At 27.4% G+C, this 13563-nt stretch overlaps 1 protein-coding gene across 3 annotated transcripts in view; it reads right to left on the reverse strand.

The window, feature by feature from the left end:
• Window positions 1-6667: 6667 nt before the first annotated feature.
• Window positions 6668-13563, reverse strand: part of S6kII (Ribosomal protein S6 kinase II) — a 48053-nt gene continuing 41157 nt past the window's right edge. For all 3 annotated transcript variants that reach the window (XM_016069764.4, XM_087168527.1, XM_016069766.4), the window contains 3 exons: window positions 10017-10134; window positions 9796-9936; window positions 6668-9453 (listed from right to left, as the gene is read on the reverse strand). In XM_016069764.4, coding sequence (XP_015925250.1) covers window positions 9334-9453; window positions 9796-9936; window positions 10017-10134 — 379 coding nt within the window. In that variant the 3' untranslated portion in view covers window positions 6668-9333. The remainder of the gene's footprint in view (window positions 9454-9795; window positions 9937-10016; window positions 10135-13563) is intronic.

Here is a 13563-nt window from a genome sequence, read left to right on the forward strand (position 1 = left end):
AAATCTCTCAACACATTTAAAGTACTTTTTAAGCACTCAAAATATATTTTTATGCACTATATACTAGCGAAATGTAAAATAATTTTCAAAGCCTTTACATGATAAAATAGTTTCTGACAAAGAACACTTTTTTTTAATTATATTAGCCAGCATAAATAGATCGAGAGCGGTTCGATTTCAGAGGGTGGAAAATGAAGAATGACTTGCAAAATGCAGCAGAGTTGCAAACGAGAGAATCTCACGCTCAGTAGACGCACATGCAAGTATTTCATCAAACATGATTGGCGCTTTCATACGACCGACGATAAGCCGAAATAGATTACGGTTGAATGAATTGTGAAAACGTTGGGATAGAAAAAATATGAAAACCGTGCTTTTGCAGCGAAAATCAACATGCAAATGAAAAAAAATTTCATTTTCGGAAAGGGAAAATTAAGCACTATTTAGAAATCTTTAAGGGGTTTTAAAAAAACAAGCAACTTAAAGCACTTTTTAAAAAAGCTACCATTAACAACGAAAATCTTTCTTTCTTTAAGTGGTGACACTTAAAACTTGGGGCGGATAACCTTGTTCATCTATCACCATTCCCATGAACAAAAAGTTTTAAACATTTTTACAATATTTAATTACTTTTCCTAAAATACAAAATTATTTTAAAAGATTCTCAAAAATAGTAAATGATTTCTTTTATTTACAGGAAGGTTTGACACATGACAATTCAAAGCATACATAAAGACAAAAGAAGCAAAACTAATCAACACAAAATATACACTTTCAATTACACAGATTATGTAACTCTTTTTTTCAAACATATAAAATATTCATATAAGGATCCAGATAAAACAAAGACATACAACTAAAATAAAATGACAATTTTAAATTATTATTTTTTTTAAAAAATATATTGAGCAAAATTTTAATTCTCTTAAATAACATTTTAAGTAACAGATTTTGAGATCCAAAGACGAGACAAATTATGCAGTAAGTAAAATTTCATAAAATATATAATTTGACAATAAGTATTGATTGATGATTTAAAAATTAAAAAAATCGGTATTTCAAACTTGAATATGACTTTATTGAAAAAAAGAAAAACTATGTTTCAAAACAGGTAAAACATATAGTTCCATTGAATAATGAGTTGAGTAAATTTTTAGAAATAGGAAATTTAAAATATTTGATTATCGTAGCTGCCAACATGAATCAGAAAAAATCGAGTAGATTCTACGAAATATAAATTTGATAATAACTATTGCATAATATACTAATTCTACACACAGGGAATTTTAAGGATTTTCAAGTTATTAAAATAATAACATTATTACACTAATTAATAAACTATAAATGGTTAGTAACATTTTCCATTTATGATTACTTATAATTTTGAATAGTAATAGACATTTAATTTATTATAGATAGATTAATTCATTAAAGATTTAATTAATTAAAGAAGGAAGTTCTGAATAAAAATAAGCTAAAAATTTTAAAAAAAAAAAAAGTATTTAACTGATTTTGATTCATTATGCATTAGTGATACTTATTTAAACATTCAAACAAGCAAATAAAAAAATTTGAAAAGGGATTTTTTTAGGAAATGTACTCAATTTTAGTGAATTCTCAAAAATGCACAAAAAAACAAGAGAAACCAGTAGATCAAGAGAAACTGGCAAAATCCAGTAGAGTTGGCAACTATGGATTATTTATTGATATACATATTGAATGTCTCCGAAAACTTTTCCTTATTGGTATCCTGGAATTTTTTTTTTTCTCTGGTTCTCTTCAGGATAAAAAGAAGAAAAAAATTTCCCTTGTTGATGCATTTTCTCAGATCCCAGTGGTTTGAAACCAATTTTGAAACCCTGGAGTCGAAAAAGTGCCATCTAAATTATAATAATGCCACTAGGACTGTCACCCATTAAAATAGCTTTAGTGTGGCATAAAACCAACAAAAAAGTAGAACTTGGCAAACACAAGCAAAGTTTCTTTGAAATTTTCTCACAATGCCAAGTAGACATTGAGAGGATTAAATAGTAACGTGCGTAGCCAGATTTTTCAACAAAAAATAAGCACCTTTAAAGTACTTTTTAAGCACTCAAAAAATAATTTGAATTACTTTCCAAAAAAAAATCATAACTAGGATCTGTGTAGTAATAATTATTTTTTTCTATCGTTTAAAGTTCTTTATTTACAAACATAAAATCAATAAAATTCAAAACCTTTACATAACCATGATAAAATAACTAGTTTCTGATAAATATTGCAGAGAAAATTGTGAAAAATCATGCATTTTTTGTAATTTAGAACAATAATCGACATTTCAAGAAAAAATCTCAAAGATTTTGTAATCATTGAAGCAAAAATTATATTTTATAAGGTGGGACTACAAAGGAAGTTTATTACAAAAGTGATAGGTTTCTATTAAAATTTTCTTTTTTTGTCTATTTGAAAAATCAGTATCTATTTAGTTTTGTGACAACAATAAGTGGAGGAAATTCCAACAAATAGCAACACATTTTTTACTTGCATCATTCAGAAAACAATTGTAGCTTTGTTGGGCTTCCAAAACATTCTAAGAGTCGAATGGAGGATCAAGAATGTGAAGAATGTAGTTTAGCAGATGAAGACAGGGTTACATCTATTTTCATTAATTCAAATAAGTCAGCAATATATTGGAAAACGTAGCCTTCATGTATTTTCGTACGAAATAAAAATACATGTATAAAATTTAATTAAAATTTTATACTAATATTTAAAAAAAAAATCCTAATACAATAAAAGTCTGCTGCCATTAATTAGAATTTTAAAAAAATAATTGTTTACACTGAATTTTGTGAACTTTTATATTTGAGGATTAATTTTAAATTTAAGATTTTAAAAGTTGTTTGATAACTCAAATTTTTTTTCTCTTTTTAACCCACTGGCGGTTAAGCAAATGGGTAAAATGGGGAGAATGTTTCTCCCCTATACACTCTTCACCTATCTATTAACATGTAAAAATCGGTTTTGCTATGCAGAGAAGACTGCAGGTCAAAATGCGACTTTTTACGTGCAGAACCGTCAGTGGGTTAAAAAGAATACAAGATAGATGTCGTGGTTATCAGGCTTCTTATGGTTGTACAGGAATTGTTTGGAAAATGTTAGAAAGCAAATTTTAACATATTTCTCATAAAACTAAACTCAGCGGCGCCACAGCCCATAGAGGGCCAAGGCCTACTGTGCCCATCTCAGTTCTCTTGACCTTGGGCTCTGGGGTGCGGGAGCAGATGTTCCGGTCAGGTGGTCAGCCGAACGCGGAACCCCCAGTGTTTAGTTCCCAAGCATGTTTTGTACTCTTTTATCGACCCACTGAAGGGATGAAAGGCTGAGTCAACCTTGCCCGGCCCGAGGATCGAACCAGGGACCTGTGGCACGACAGCGTGAAACGCTACCGCTCAGCCACCGGGCGTCACATATTTCTCATAGTATGGTAAAATATCCCAATACTACTTTATTTTTAGGAGACAATGACTTAAAGAATACCATTTTTGCAACATCAAATATAATAGAATGAAAGAAAGAAATTTAAATGATAATAATTATAAAATATCTGGATTCATTTTTAGCAGACAATAGCTTAAAAAAATACCATTTTTGCAACATCAAATATAATAGAATGAAAGAAAGAAATTTAAATGATAATAATTATAAAATATCTGGATTCATTTTTGGCAGACATAGCTTAAAAAAATACCATTTTCGCAACATCAAATATAATAGAATTAAAGAAAGAAATTGAAATGATAATAATCATAAAATATCTTGATTTATTTTTAGTAGACAATAACTAAAAGAACACCATTTTTGCAACATCAAATATAATAGAATTTAAGAAATAAATTTAAAAACTCAGCAGTGTACTTACAAATAAATTATTTTATAATGGATCAAGCGATAAGAGAAAAATAAGGATTGGAAAGCAAAAAATTGTATTATTACATCGAGATTCACACAAAAAAGACACTTCAGAAACTTGTTATATGTACAAATATAAAGTTCCATAAAATATACATTTGATTGCATAAATATTTGTACACCTAGTTATGTTCAGCTATCATATAAGAATGAGTCTATGAGAAAGGTGTGCCTAATGAAGCAGAAAAAAATGCATTATTTACAGATATGTTTATTTATTTACTGCTCTTCAATACATCATCAGGCCAGCTGATTCTCATGCGATTTCTTTCGGTGCAATATATCTTTTGATCAAACAATCGGATGATAATATAATAGGACTTAATGGTTTAAAAAGGTGCCCTCAAATATGGTAATTAATTAGTGCAAACTAGGGGTGCACGAAGTTCTGAACGCAATAAAAAATTTCTTTCAATTTGGTTCTTGTTTAAACATTATAAATTTTCTTTTATTAACATATATTTAATTCAAATTTATATTTCTCCATAAAATGCTCTTTTTTTTTCCTTGCTCTTTCATTCTGTGAGCTTCTTTTTGGTTAGAATTCCCTCTCGCAATATGTGATATATATATATGATAAATTAATTATTGTGAATAAAGGAAAATGTTTTTTTTTTAAAAATGCATGTTTTTTTAGCTTCAAACAAATTCAAGTATTTAAAAGTATTTAATTTTCTGCAAATATGTAATTAAGTTTACTGATAAAAATATTTGGTGCTACTTTTTTATCTGAACACTAATGTTTAGATAAAAATTATCATATTTGCCTCTAACATGACTAAATATGCCTTCGTTAATCTACCTGCTGTGCATGCGACCCTTCACTCAAAAAAGTTGTGCAGGGGATATTTATAAAATCAGACTCCAAAAACATACCTTTTCTCTTGGATCCCTTACTCTCAAATATAAGGTCAAGGGTTCCAATAGTCTGGTCAGGAGACCCTTTTCATATTACTAAGAAATTGAATTGTAAATATACGACTTAAAAATTTGATACTATTTGACCGATTTTATTTCAATTTTATATTTTGCCATACAAAATTAGTCTGTAAAATGATACGCACACCTTACAATTCAAAAATGCTTATTAAATTAAATAATTACAAAAAATTAAATAATTACAAAAAATTAATTTTTGCGTGAAACTATCATTTGGTAAACAACAAAATTTTCTACAAAAATCTTTCAATTCACTTAAAAATTTCTTAACAAAAAAGCAATAAGTAAAGTTCATTGACATTAAAGGATCCAAAGTTTGGACCGCTCTTCTGATTAATGTCATATTTTAAGGGTTAAAAAAACCAAACATGTAGCGACGGTGCGAGGAGGTGGATAATGTTGCAGTCACAAGTCAACTGCTCAATGTGGACAATCCATTGAAATAGGCCTGTTCAAACCAAACTAGGAGTTTCGGTCAAGGTAGGCATGTCCACGTCACGTCCGAAGGTCCAATGTGGGGAGAATCATAAAGACAATGTCAACATTCATCAATGAACAGGTACCTCAACATAGAATCGAGTTATTATGGCTTTTATACTAGTGAATTGGAATTGTATTTTTGTAGTGGTACATGCACTACAATGTTAACCGAAATTTTTTTATTTATTTAGAAAAAGTACATTTTTTGAAGAACGACCATCTTAAATTTTGTGAAAAATAATAACAATTTTTTCACTTATTTAGTTTAAGTCTGCTGCAAGCATCCAGTGAAATCACAAGTTTTGATAGATGTTTCAAAGCAATAAAGTTAAAAATATTCACTGTATAATGGTTATCTTCCCCTCATAATAATAAATAAAATAAGTAACAAAAATAGGGACTTCATCCTGAAAAAGGTAGGTGATGTACTAAACAAAGGACTCATTTAACATAAGAATCACTTAAGAAATTTGTAATAATAAGATATAATAATAATTAAATAAGATCATAATATACAAGATATAATAATTAGATAAGATATTTAAAATAATTAATAAGAAATTCACTTTACATAAGTATCAGCAGGAATGATGACCAGTTTTGAAGAAGAAAAAAATTATTTTTGAAGAGCAGTGCCATTAAATAAAATTTTGAAGAATAAAACAAAAAGATATTTCATTGCGCAATATATTGCAAACTAGAAGAATAGAAGGTAAACAGTAATAATCATAGTATTTGCTAATTTAATTAGAGAAAAAGTGTTTAGTTTAAATAGAGTTTAATAAGCTTATGACAGTAACGTCTAAGTACCAAGTTGGGCTTGTATTTAACACTTCTACCTCAAGAAAATAACATTATCACAAACGTTTCATGACTAATGTGCCTTTAGTAGAACTTTTTCAAAAGGAGACCAAAAAAGCTTAGTTTATTTTCAAAAAGTATTAATAATGCTAATATATTAAAACATAATTCAAAAAACCTCTCTTTAAAAATTTAATTAGATGCTTAGTTGAAATCCAAGTTTTAAAAAATAAATTGCTAATCAATCAAAAAGTATTAAATCATTGTTTAAAGAAAAAATGCATTTATTTGAAGAAGATAAAATTGTGCAATTTTTTCTGTTATTATTGTTCTTAATGCAATAAAATTTGCATTTCACCAGTTTAATCAAAAGTGCCTTCGTTTAAAACTTTAACTAGAATAAATTTTGGATGAATAAAATAAACCTTTTACAAAAAGCATTTTAACGGCCGATGTTGAGTTTTCGCAAAATTAATAATAGAAAATTTTCTTCTTCAGAGTTGCGATTTTTTAATAACTTCCTTTTTATATAATAGACAATGCCTTTTTTTTTAATAATAGGCACTGCCTTTTTTTAAAGATAAATATGCCTTTTTTTTTAATGTTGCGAAAACATCAGTTCAAAGCAGTGTATTTTCATTTACAGATTCTGCAAAACAATGTGTCCGAATGAAAGGAGTGAAAAACAAAGGTTGCAGTACTTGAAAGAATTATGTGATGAAGATGTCTCGGATTTTTCTTCTGACGAAAACCGTCAAGGTGAAACAGAATTAGCCTCATTGACCCATGAAGAATGCATTGATGATGTGTTAGGTGACAATTTTCAAAAACCAAAAGGATATATCTGGTGAGATTGAAATTTTTCCATCGCAAAAAATGTAAAAAATTACCAGATTCATCAAACAACAATAACAATAAGTCTAAATCATCTAAATAATAGAAATAGCTTGAAAAAAAAAGTTCTATTTACAATGTGAAGCCTATTGACATTGAAAAAGGGAAAAAAGGAGCAACTGTAGAAAAATTACACGGTCTGGAGCCTTCTAGATATATTTTTACAATTGTTTAATTGAAAATCTTATACAGCATATAATCCAAGAACGCATAAAGTATGTTCAACAGAAAAATGTGCAAAATTTTTTACTGCCTACACCTTCAATTGCGTTGGTAGGCCATCTTTCTTTCAGAATTTAGCTTTAAATGCAAAATTTATGAAAAATTTAACAGGCTATGCTTTTAAGCAAATAATTTTGACCAACAATAAATACAGACAAAACTTGATACTTCAAACATGAAGAGAGAGAGAGGAAAAAATTAAATATATCTATCTTATCAACGATAGAAAGCTTTTTTTACATGCTTTTATAAAACCAAATCCATCTTTTAATAATATTCACACAAAAAAATATCTGAAAAAAGATTGCATAGTTGGTAGCCTAAGCGAAGAGTATGCTATTTTCAAAGTTTCAAAATGACCTCCACTGATCTCTCCAGGTGACATATTTTACTTATTTGTCGATTATTTTCTTAGATTCAATTGTAAGCAGTAAGTGTTTTTTTTTTAAAGTTTTCAGTTTTTTACAATTTTATGTTTTATTTGAAGAAAAATTCTCCTATTGAGGAAAAAAATTTGAATGAAGAGCAAGACCAGGGGCCTGCTCAAGTTTTTTTTTAAGAGGTACCAATTTTGTGAAAATTTAGACATAATTTGAGAAAATTAAAAATAACATTAAAAAATCAACACATAAACAAGATAAAGTAAGAAAATATTTTCAAGAACTGTCACAATAAAAATTATCTAACTGGTAAATTTCTATATATTTTTCCCCATATATAAATAAAAAACAAATTTTGCTATTGTAAAATTTTGGGCTTAAAATTGTATCCAAATTTAAAAATCCATAAAAATCATTGTGCATAGTTAAATTTCAACTTGAATTTAATTTTAAAAAATTCATTTAACAGTACTAGAACTAAGAGTTATTTTCATTATGAGAATATTTTAAAATTATTTTGTGAAACTAAAGTTTTCAATGAAATTAAATTTCTGAAGGTACCGCTAAAAGATAGTAAATTTGGACATTTGTTTAAACAATGTGGTTATTTTTAGCATTTTTTTCTCCCTTAAAGATATTTCCCAAATCATGGTTAGCAAGGTTAGACTGTATGATTTAACTTAACTAAAATTTTAATATTACTAAAATCAAAAATATTATTAGTGCATAGTAAAAAATAAAATGCAAAGAGTTTAAGACTAGCTAAATAAACTCAACATTCTTTGAAATAGAAACACAAAACCGAAACACCTAAAAATTGCAGGCATTTCACTTCACAAAGAATTAGAAAAAGTTTATATATATAAAAATATTTTTCATCATGCAACTTTGAGGTAAAACTAAAGATAGCATTTACAACAACACTTTGTGATAGACCAATTATTACATCTTAGGAAAAAAGTACTTCTCATTTTCAAATCACAGATTGGCACATATCATATCACTTTCTTTTTATAGCAATGATTCATGATAAATGTTCTGCATTAAACCTACATTTTATTAAATACACAGATGCATAAAATTAAAGAGCTTTATGGAAGAACATGTTATGCTGTGTAAAACACATTTGATCCTGTTTAAAATAAAGCAGCTTCTCAATCTCATACGTAGTAGCGGCTGAGTACCATTATGACACACATTCTTAATCACACGGGGTTTGAGGAGACCCTTTCGCAGAAGATAAAAAGTCACAGATAATTTAGGAATCTTTCAATTCGTTTTCACGGTATTTTAATGGTACCTGTGGGGAAAAAATCTTCTGGCACGCCCTAAAGCAATGCTTTTTTACAGCAGCAGAACTATTTTTTCATAGTAATTAAGGTTCACCATTTATTGGCCTCTCCCAAATGGAAAGAAACTTCCTCAATTCATGTGATTAGATCAGTTCTAGAAAGCTTTCTTAGTCATAAAGATTACAGAACATGTTCTTCCACTTGCAAAATCATAATATTCTATGGAAGTTTTTGATGTTTCACAACAATATTTTACTAAAGCAAAGAGGCAAACAATCAATGAAACCACACACATATTATCTATTGACTGTTTGGGTCATATCAAGATTGGAAATAACTATTATTAAGCTGCCTCAGAGAGTGAGTCTTCTAATTTAATCAGTGGATTTAGGGCGACTTCTCTGTCTTCTCCGAGCCAATTTCGAAGCATCCACGGGCTTTAAAGGTATGTGGTTTGTGGTATGGATAGCACGGTACGTGGCTGCAACTGCACCCTATAAAAAATTTTCTGTTAAATATATTGAAAACCTTCAAACATACATGCCAACCCCCATTTTATATAAATGCAGAATATTCACTACACAATTGCAGACATTCAACAAAAAAAAAAGCAAGAAATAAACTAAATTTTAAGGTAAAATTTTTTAAATGCAACCCGATTTGATCGACAAATTGATTATTAAACGCATCCATTTTAAATGAAAATAGAAATTCTTTTGCTTCTTTAAGCAACCGATATATGTAGCGTAATGAATAAACCTTTAATTTTATATATATTTTTAAATACAATTCATAGTAATATTACTTGTCTAAAAAATTAAAGTTGAAAGAATTACCAAAGTTTCTGTTGGATCTGTTTCAAGCACCAGTTGACTATCAGGTAACTGACTTTTATTGAGTATCCATGGATGATTAAGGATATCTGCCGCTCTACACCTTTGCTTGGGATCCACATGCAGCATCATCTTCACCAAATCCTATAAAATGAATAAAGAGAGATTTGGTGAATTGTGTGTGTGTAAGAATGACACCATTAAAGAAGAAGAAGAAGGCTTACTTTGGCATAGGAGCTAATGGATACCCAATTTCCAGAATTCAAGTCTACGCTGTTGTCTCCTATTCTCATGAGTATATCATTTGCTTTATCTTCTGGACCAGTTGCATAAGGAGTTTGACTGAAAAGAAAGTTTTTTTTAGCTAATTTCCACAATGACTTATATTTAACATTCCATTTTAAACAAGACATTTTTAAGGTCAATTCCTACTCAGGTCAACAAAGAAAAATTCTATTTTAGTTACATTTTATTAAATAATCCCACATAAAACTAAAATGAATGAATTAAATTTAATGAATGAACTAATATTTGATAAAACTGTATTAACATCAAGTATCATCCACTACAAATTTTTAAAAAAAATGTATTTGAACTTGAGTGGATGAATAAAAAAGTATTTTATCAATGATATAGGGAGAGTGTATCATCCACTACAAATTTTTAAAAAAAAATGTATTTGAACTTGAGTGGATGAATAAAAAAGTATTTTATCAATGATATAGGGAGAGTGTATCATCCACTACAAATTTTAAAAAAAAATGTATTTGAACTTGAGTGGATGAATAAAAAAGTATTTTATCAATGATATAGGGAGAGTGTATCATCCACTACAAATTTTAAAAAAAAAATGTATTTGAACTTGAGTGGATGAATAAAAAAGTATTTTATCAATGATATAGGGAGAGTGTATCATCCACTACAAATTTTTAAAAAAAAATGTATTTGAACTTGAGTGGATGAATAAAAAAGTATTTTATCAATGATATAGGGAGAGTGTATCATCCACTACAAATTTTAAAAAAAAAATGTATTTGAACTTGAGTGGATGAATAAAAAAGTATTTTATCAATGATATAGGGAGAGTGTATCATCCACTACAAATTTTTAAAAAAAAATGTATTTGAACTTGAGTGGATGAATAAAAAAGTATTTTATCAATGATATAGGGAGAGTGTATCATCCACTACAAATTTTAAAAAAAAATGTATTTGAACTTGAGTGGATGAATAAAAAAGTATTTTATCAATGATATAGGGAGAGTGTATCATCCACTACAAATTTTAAAAAAAAAATGTATTTGAACTTGAGTGGATGAATAAAAAAGTATTTTATCAATGATATAGGGAGAGTGTATCATCCACTACAAATTTAAAAAAAAAATGTATTTGAACTTGAGTGGATGAATAAAAAGTATTTTATCAATGATATAAGGAGAGTGTATCATCCACTACAAATTTTTAAAAAAAAATGTATTTGAACTTGAGTGGATGAATAAAAAAGTATTTTATCAATGATATAGGGAGAGTGTATCATCCACTACAAATTTAAAAAAAAAATGTATTTGAACTTGAGTGGATGAATAAAAAAGTATTTTATCAATGATATAGGGAGAGTGTATCATCCACTACAAATTTAAAAAAAAAATGTATTTGAACTTGAGTGGATGAATAAAAAGTATTTTATCAATGATATAAGGAGAGTGTATCATCCACTACAAATTTTTAAAAAAAAATGTATTTGAACTTGAGTGGATGAATAAAAAAGTATTTTATCAATGATATAGGGAGAGTGTATCATCCACTACAAATTTAAAAAAAAAAAATGTATTTGAACTTGAGTGGATGAATAAAAAAGTATTTTATCAATGATATAAGGAGAGTGTATCATCCACTACAAATTTTTAAAAAAAAATGTATTTGAACTTGAGTGGATGAATAAAAAAGTATTTTATCAATGATATAGGGAGAGTGTATCATCCACTACAAATTTTAAAAAAAAAATGTATTTGAACTTGAGTGGATGAATAAAAAAGTATTTTATCAATGATATAGGGAGAGTGTATCATCCACTACAAATTTAAAAAAAAAATGTATTTGAACTTGAGTGGATGAATAAAAAGTATTTTATCAATGATATAAGGAGAGTGTATCATCCACTACAAATTTTTAAAAAAAAATGTATTTGAACTTGAGTGGATGAATAAAAAAGTATTTTATCAATGATATAGGGAGAGTGTATCATCCACTACAAATTTAAAAAAAAAAATGTATTTGAACTTGAGTGGATGAATAAAAAAGTATTTTATCAATGATATAGGGAGTGTGTGAACAGGGAATTGCGTGGTAGAGTAAGCATAAATTTGGGAGTGTGGATCACGTTATGTTATTTATTAAATTTATCTGACAGAGCGAATATAAAATAAGTAATATTTATATAAAATATTTTTTTCGTTCAAATAGAGGCTATCACTTTAAAATATGTGAAAAACTATAGTAAAATTTAAAACAATGCTTAACCAATCAGAAAATTCCATTTCGCTAATACCAATTTAATGAATGAATTAATATTTGAAAAAACTGTAAAAAAAAATCGAGTGTTAAAAAAAACAACATGTATCTGAATTTGAGTGGATGAACGAAAATTTGAACAAGATAAAGGGAGAGTGTGTTTTTCTCACTAACATATTAATTTGAGATACATAATATGCATAATATTTACACCATTTTTGATGAAGATTCTAGAAATATACTTCAAGAGTGGTTGTTTTAGCGCAACCACTCTGTATATGTTGTTTTTCACGAAATTTTAATATGTTTTTGAAAAACACTAGTTAAAAACTTGGATTGTCATATTTTATAGCAAGAATGATGAAATACCCTGTTTTTTTTTATTTATTTAAAACGTGTTTTTTAAGGAGGGTATTCAAAACTAAGGATTAAATAAAACTTTAAGCTCAATATTAAAAGTAATTAAACTATTATGAAGGATAATTAGGAAAACTTGTTAAACTAATACCTAATATTATCAATAAACAATTAAAAAATGTATCAACTTTACTTCCATAAACTTGCTGACATGATAAAAAATAATAATAATCGAAGAAATTGAATATGCTCATTCATTATTTTACATTTCAACTAAATATGCAAATAATTCAATTATTCAATTTAAAATCAAAAAGTTATATTTGTTATGTAAATAAAATAATGAGTTCATTTTTGTCAATATATACAAAAAAAAAGGTCTTACTTATTATTTAATATCAGTATTAATATGTTAGTATCATTTAATGGCATTAATGAACAGTATTCAAATTACAACATTTGTATCAATTTATAACTTAACAAAATACCTATAATTTTTTTTTTTTTTCTTAATTGAATTAATACAAATTTTAACTTATGGGAGTATGAAAAATGTAAACTAATAATATATTTTTTTAATTAAAAAATATTTAAAAATAATGGAATGAAAAGGACTAAAAATTATCAAATAGGCTACATAATACACATAAAGGTATGTTTTACTACAGTAAAGATCTCATAATCCTCTGAATTAGGAGGCCATAGCACCGTGAATAACAAAAATAAAATCATAATAAATTCAAAAAATAAGAGGGAAACAAGAGAAATAATTTTGAAATATATTCATACATATGTAGTTTTAAACACAAAGCAGGATAACATACAAAACAGACAACGTAAAACTGGGATTCCAATGTACATATAAGTGTATGTCACATTAAATTTTCTGTTTCAGCATTTTAAA

The sequence above is a fragment of the Parasteatoda tepidariorum genome, chromosome 7 (genome assembly GCF_982258835.1).
Source record: "Parasteatoda tepidariorum strain Cologne lab strain chromosome 7, Ptep-v5.0, whole genome shotgun sequence".
Classification (NCBI taxonomy): domain Eukaryota; kingdom Metazoa; phylum Arthropoda; class Arachnida; order Araneae; family Theridiidae; genus Parasteatoda; species Parasteatoda tepidariorum.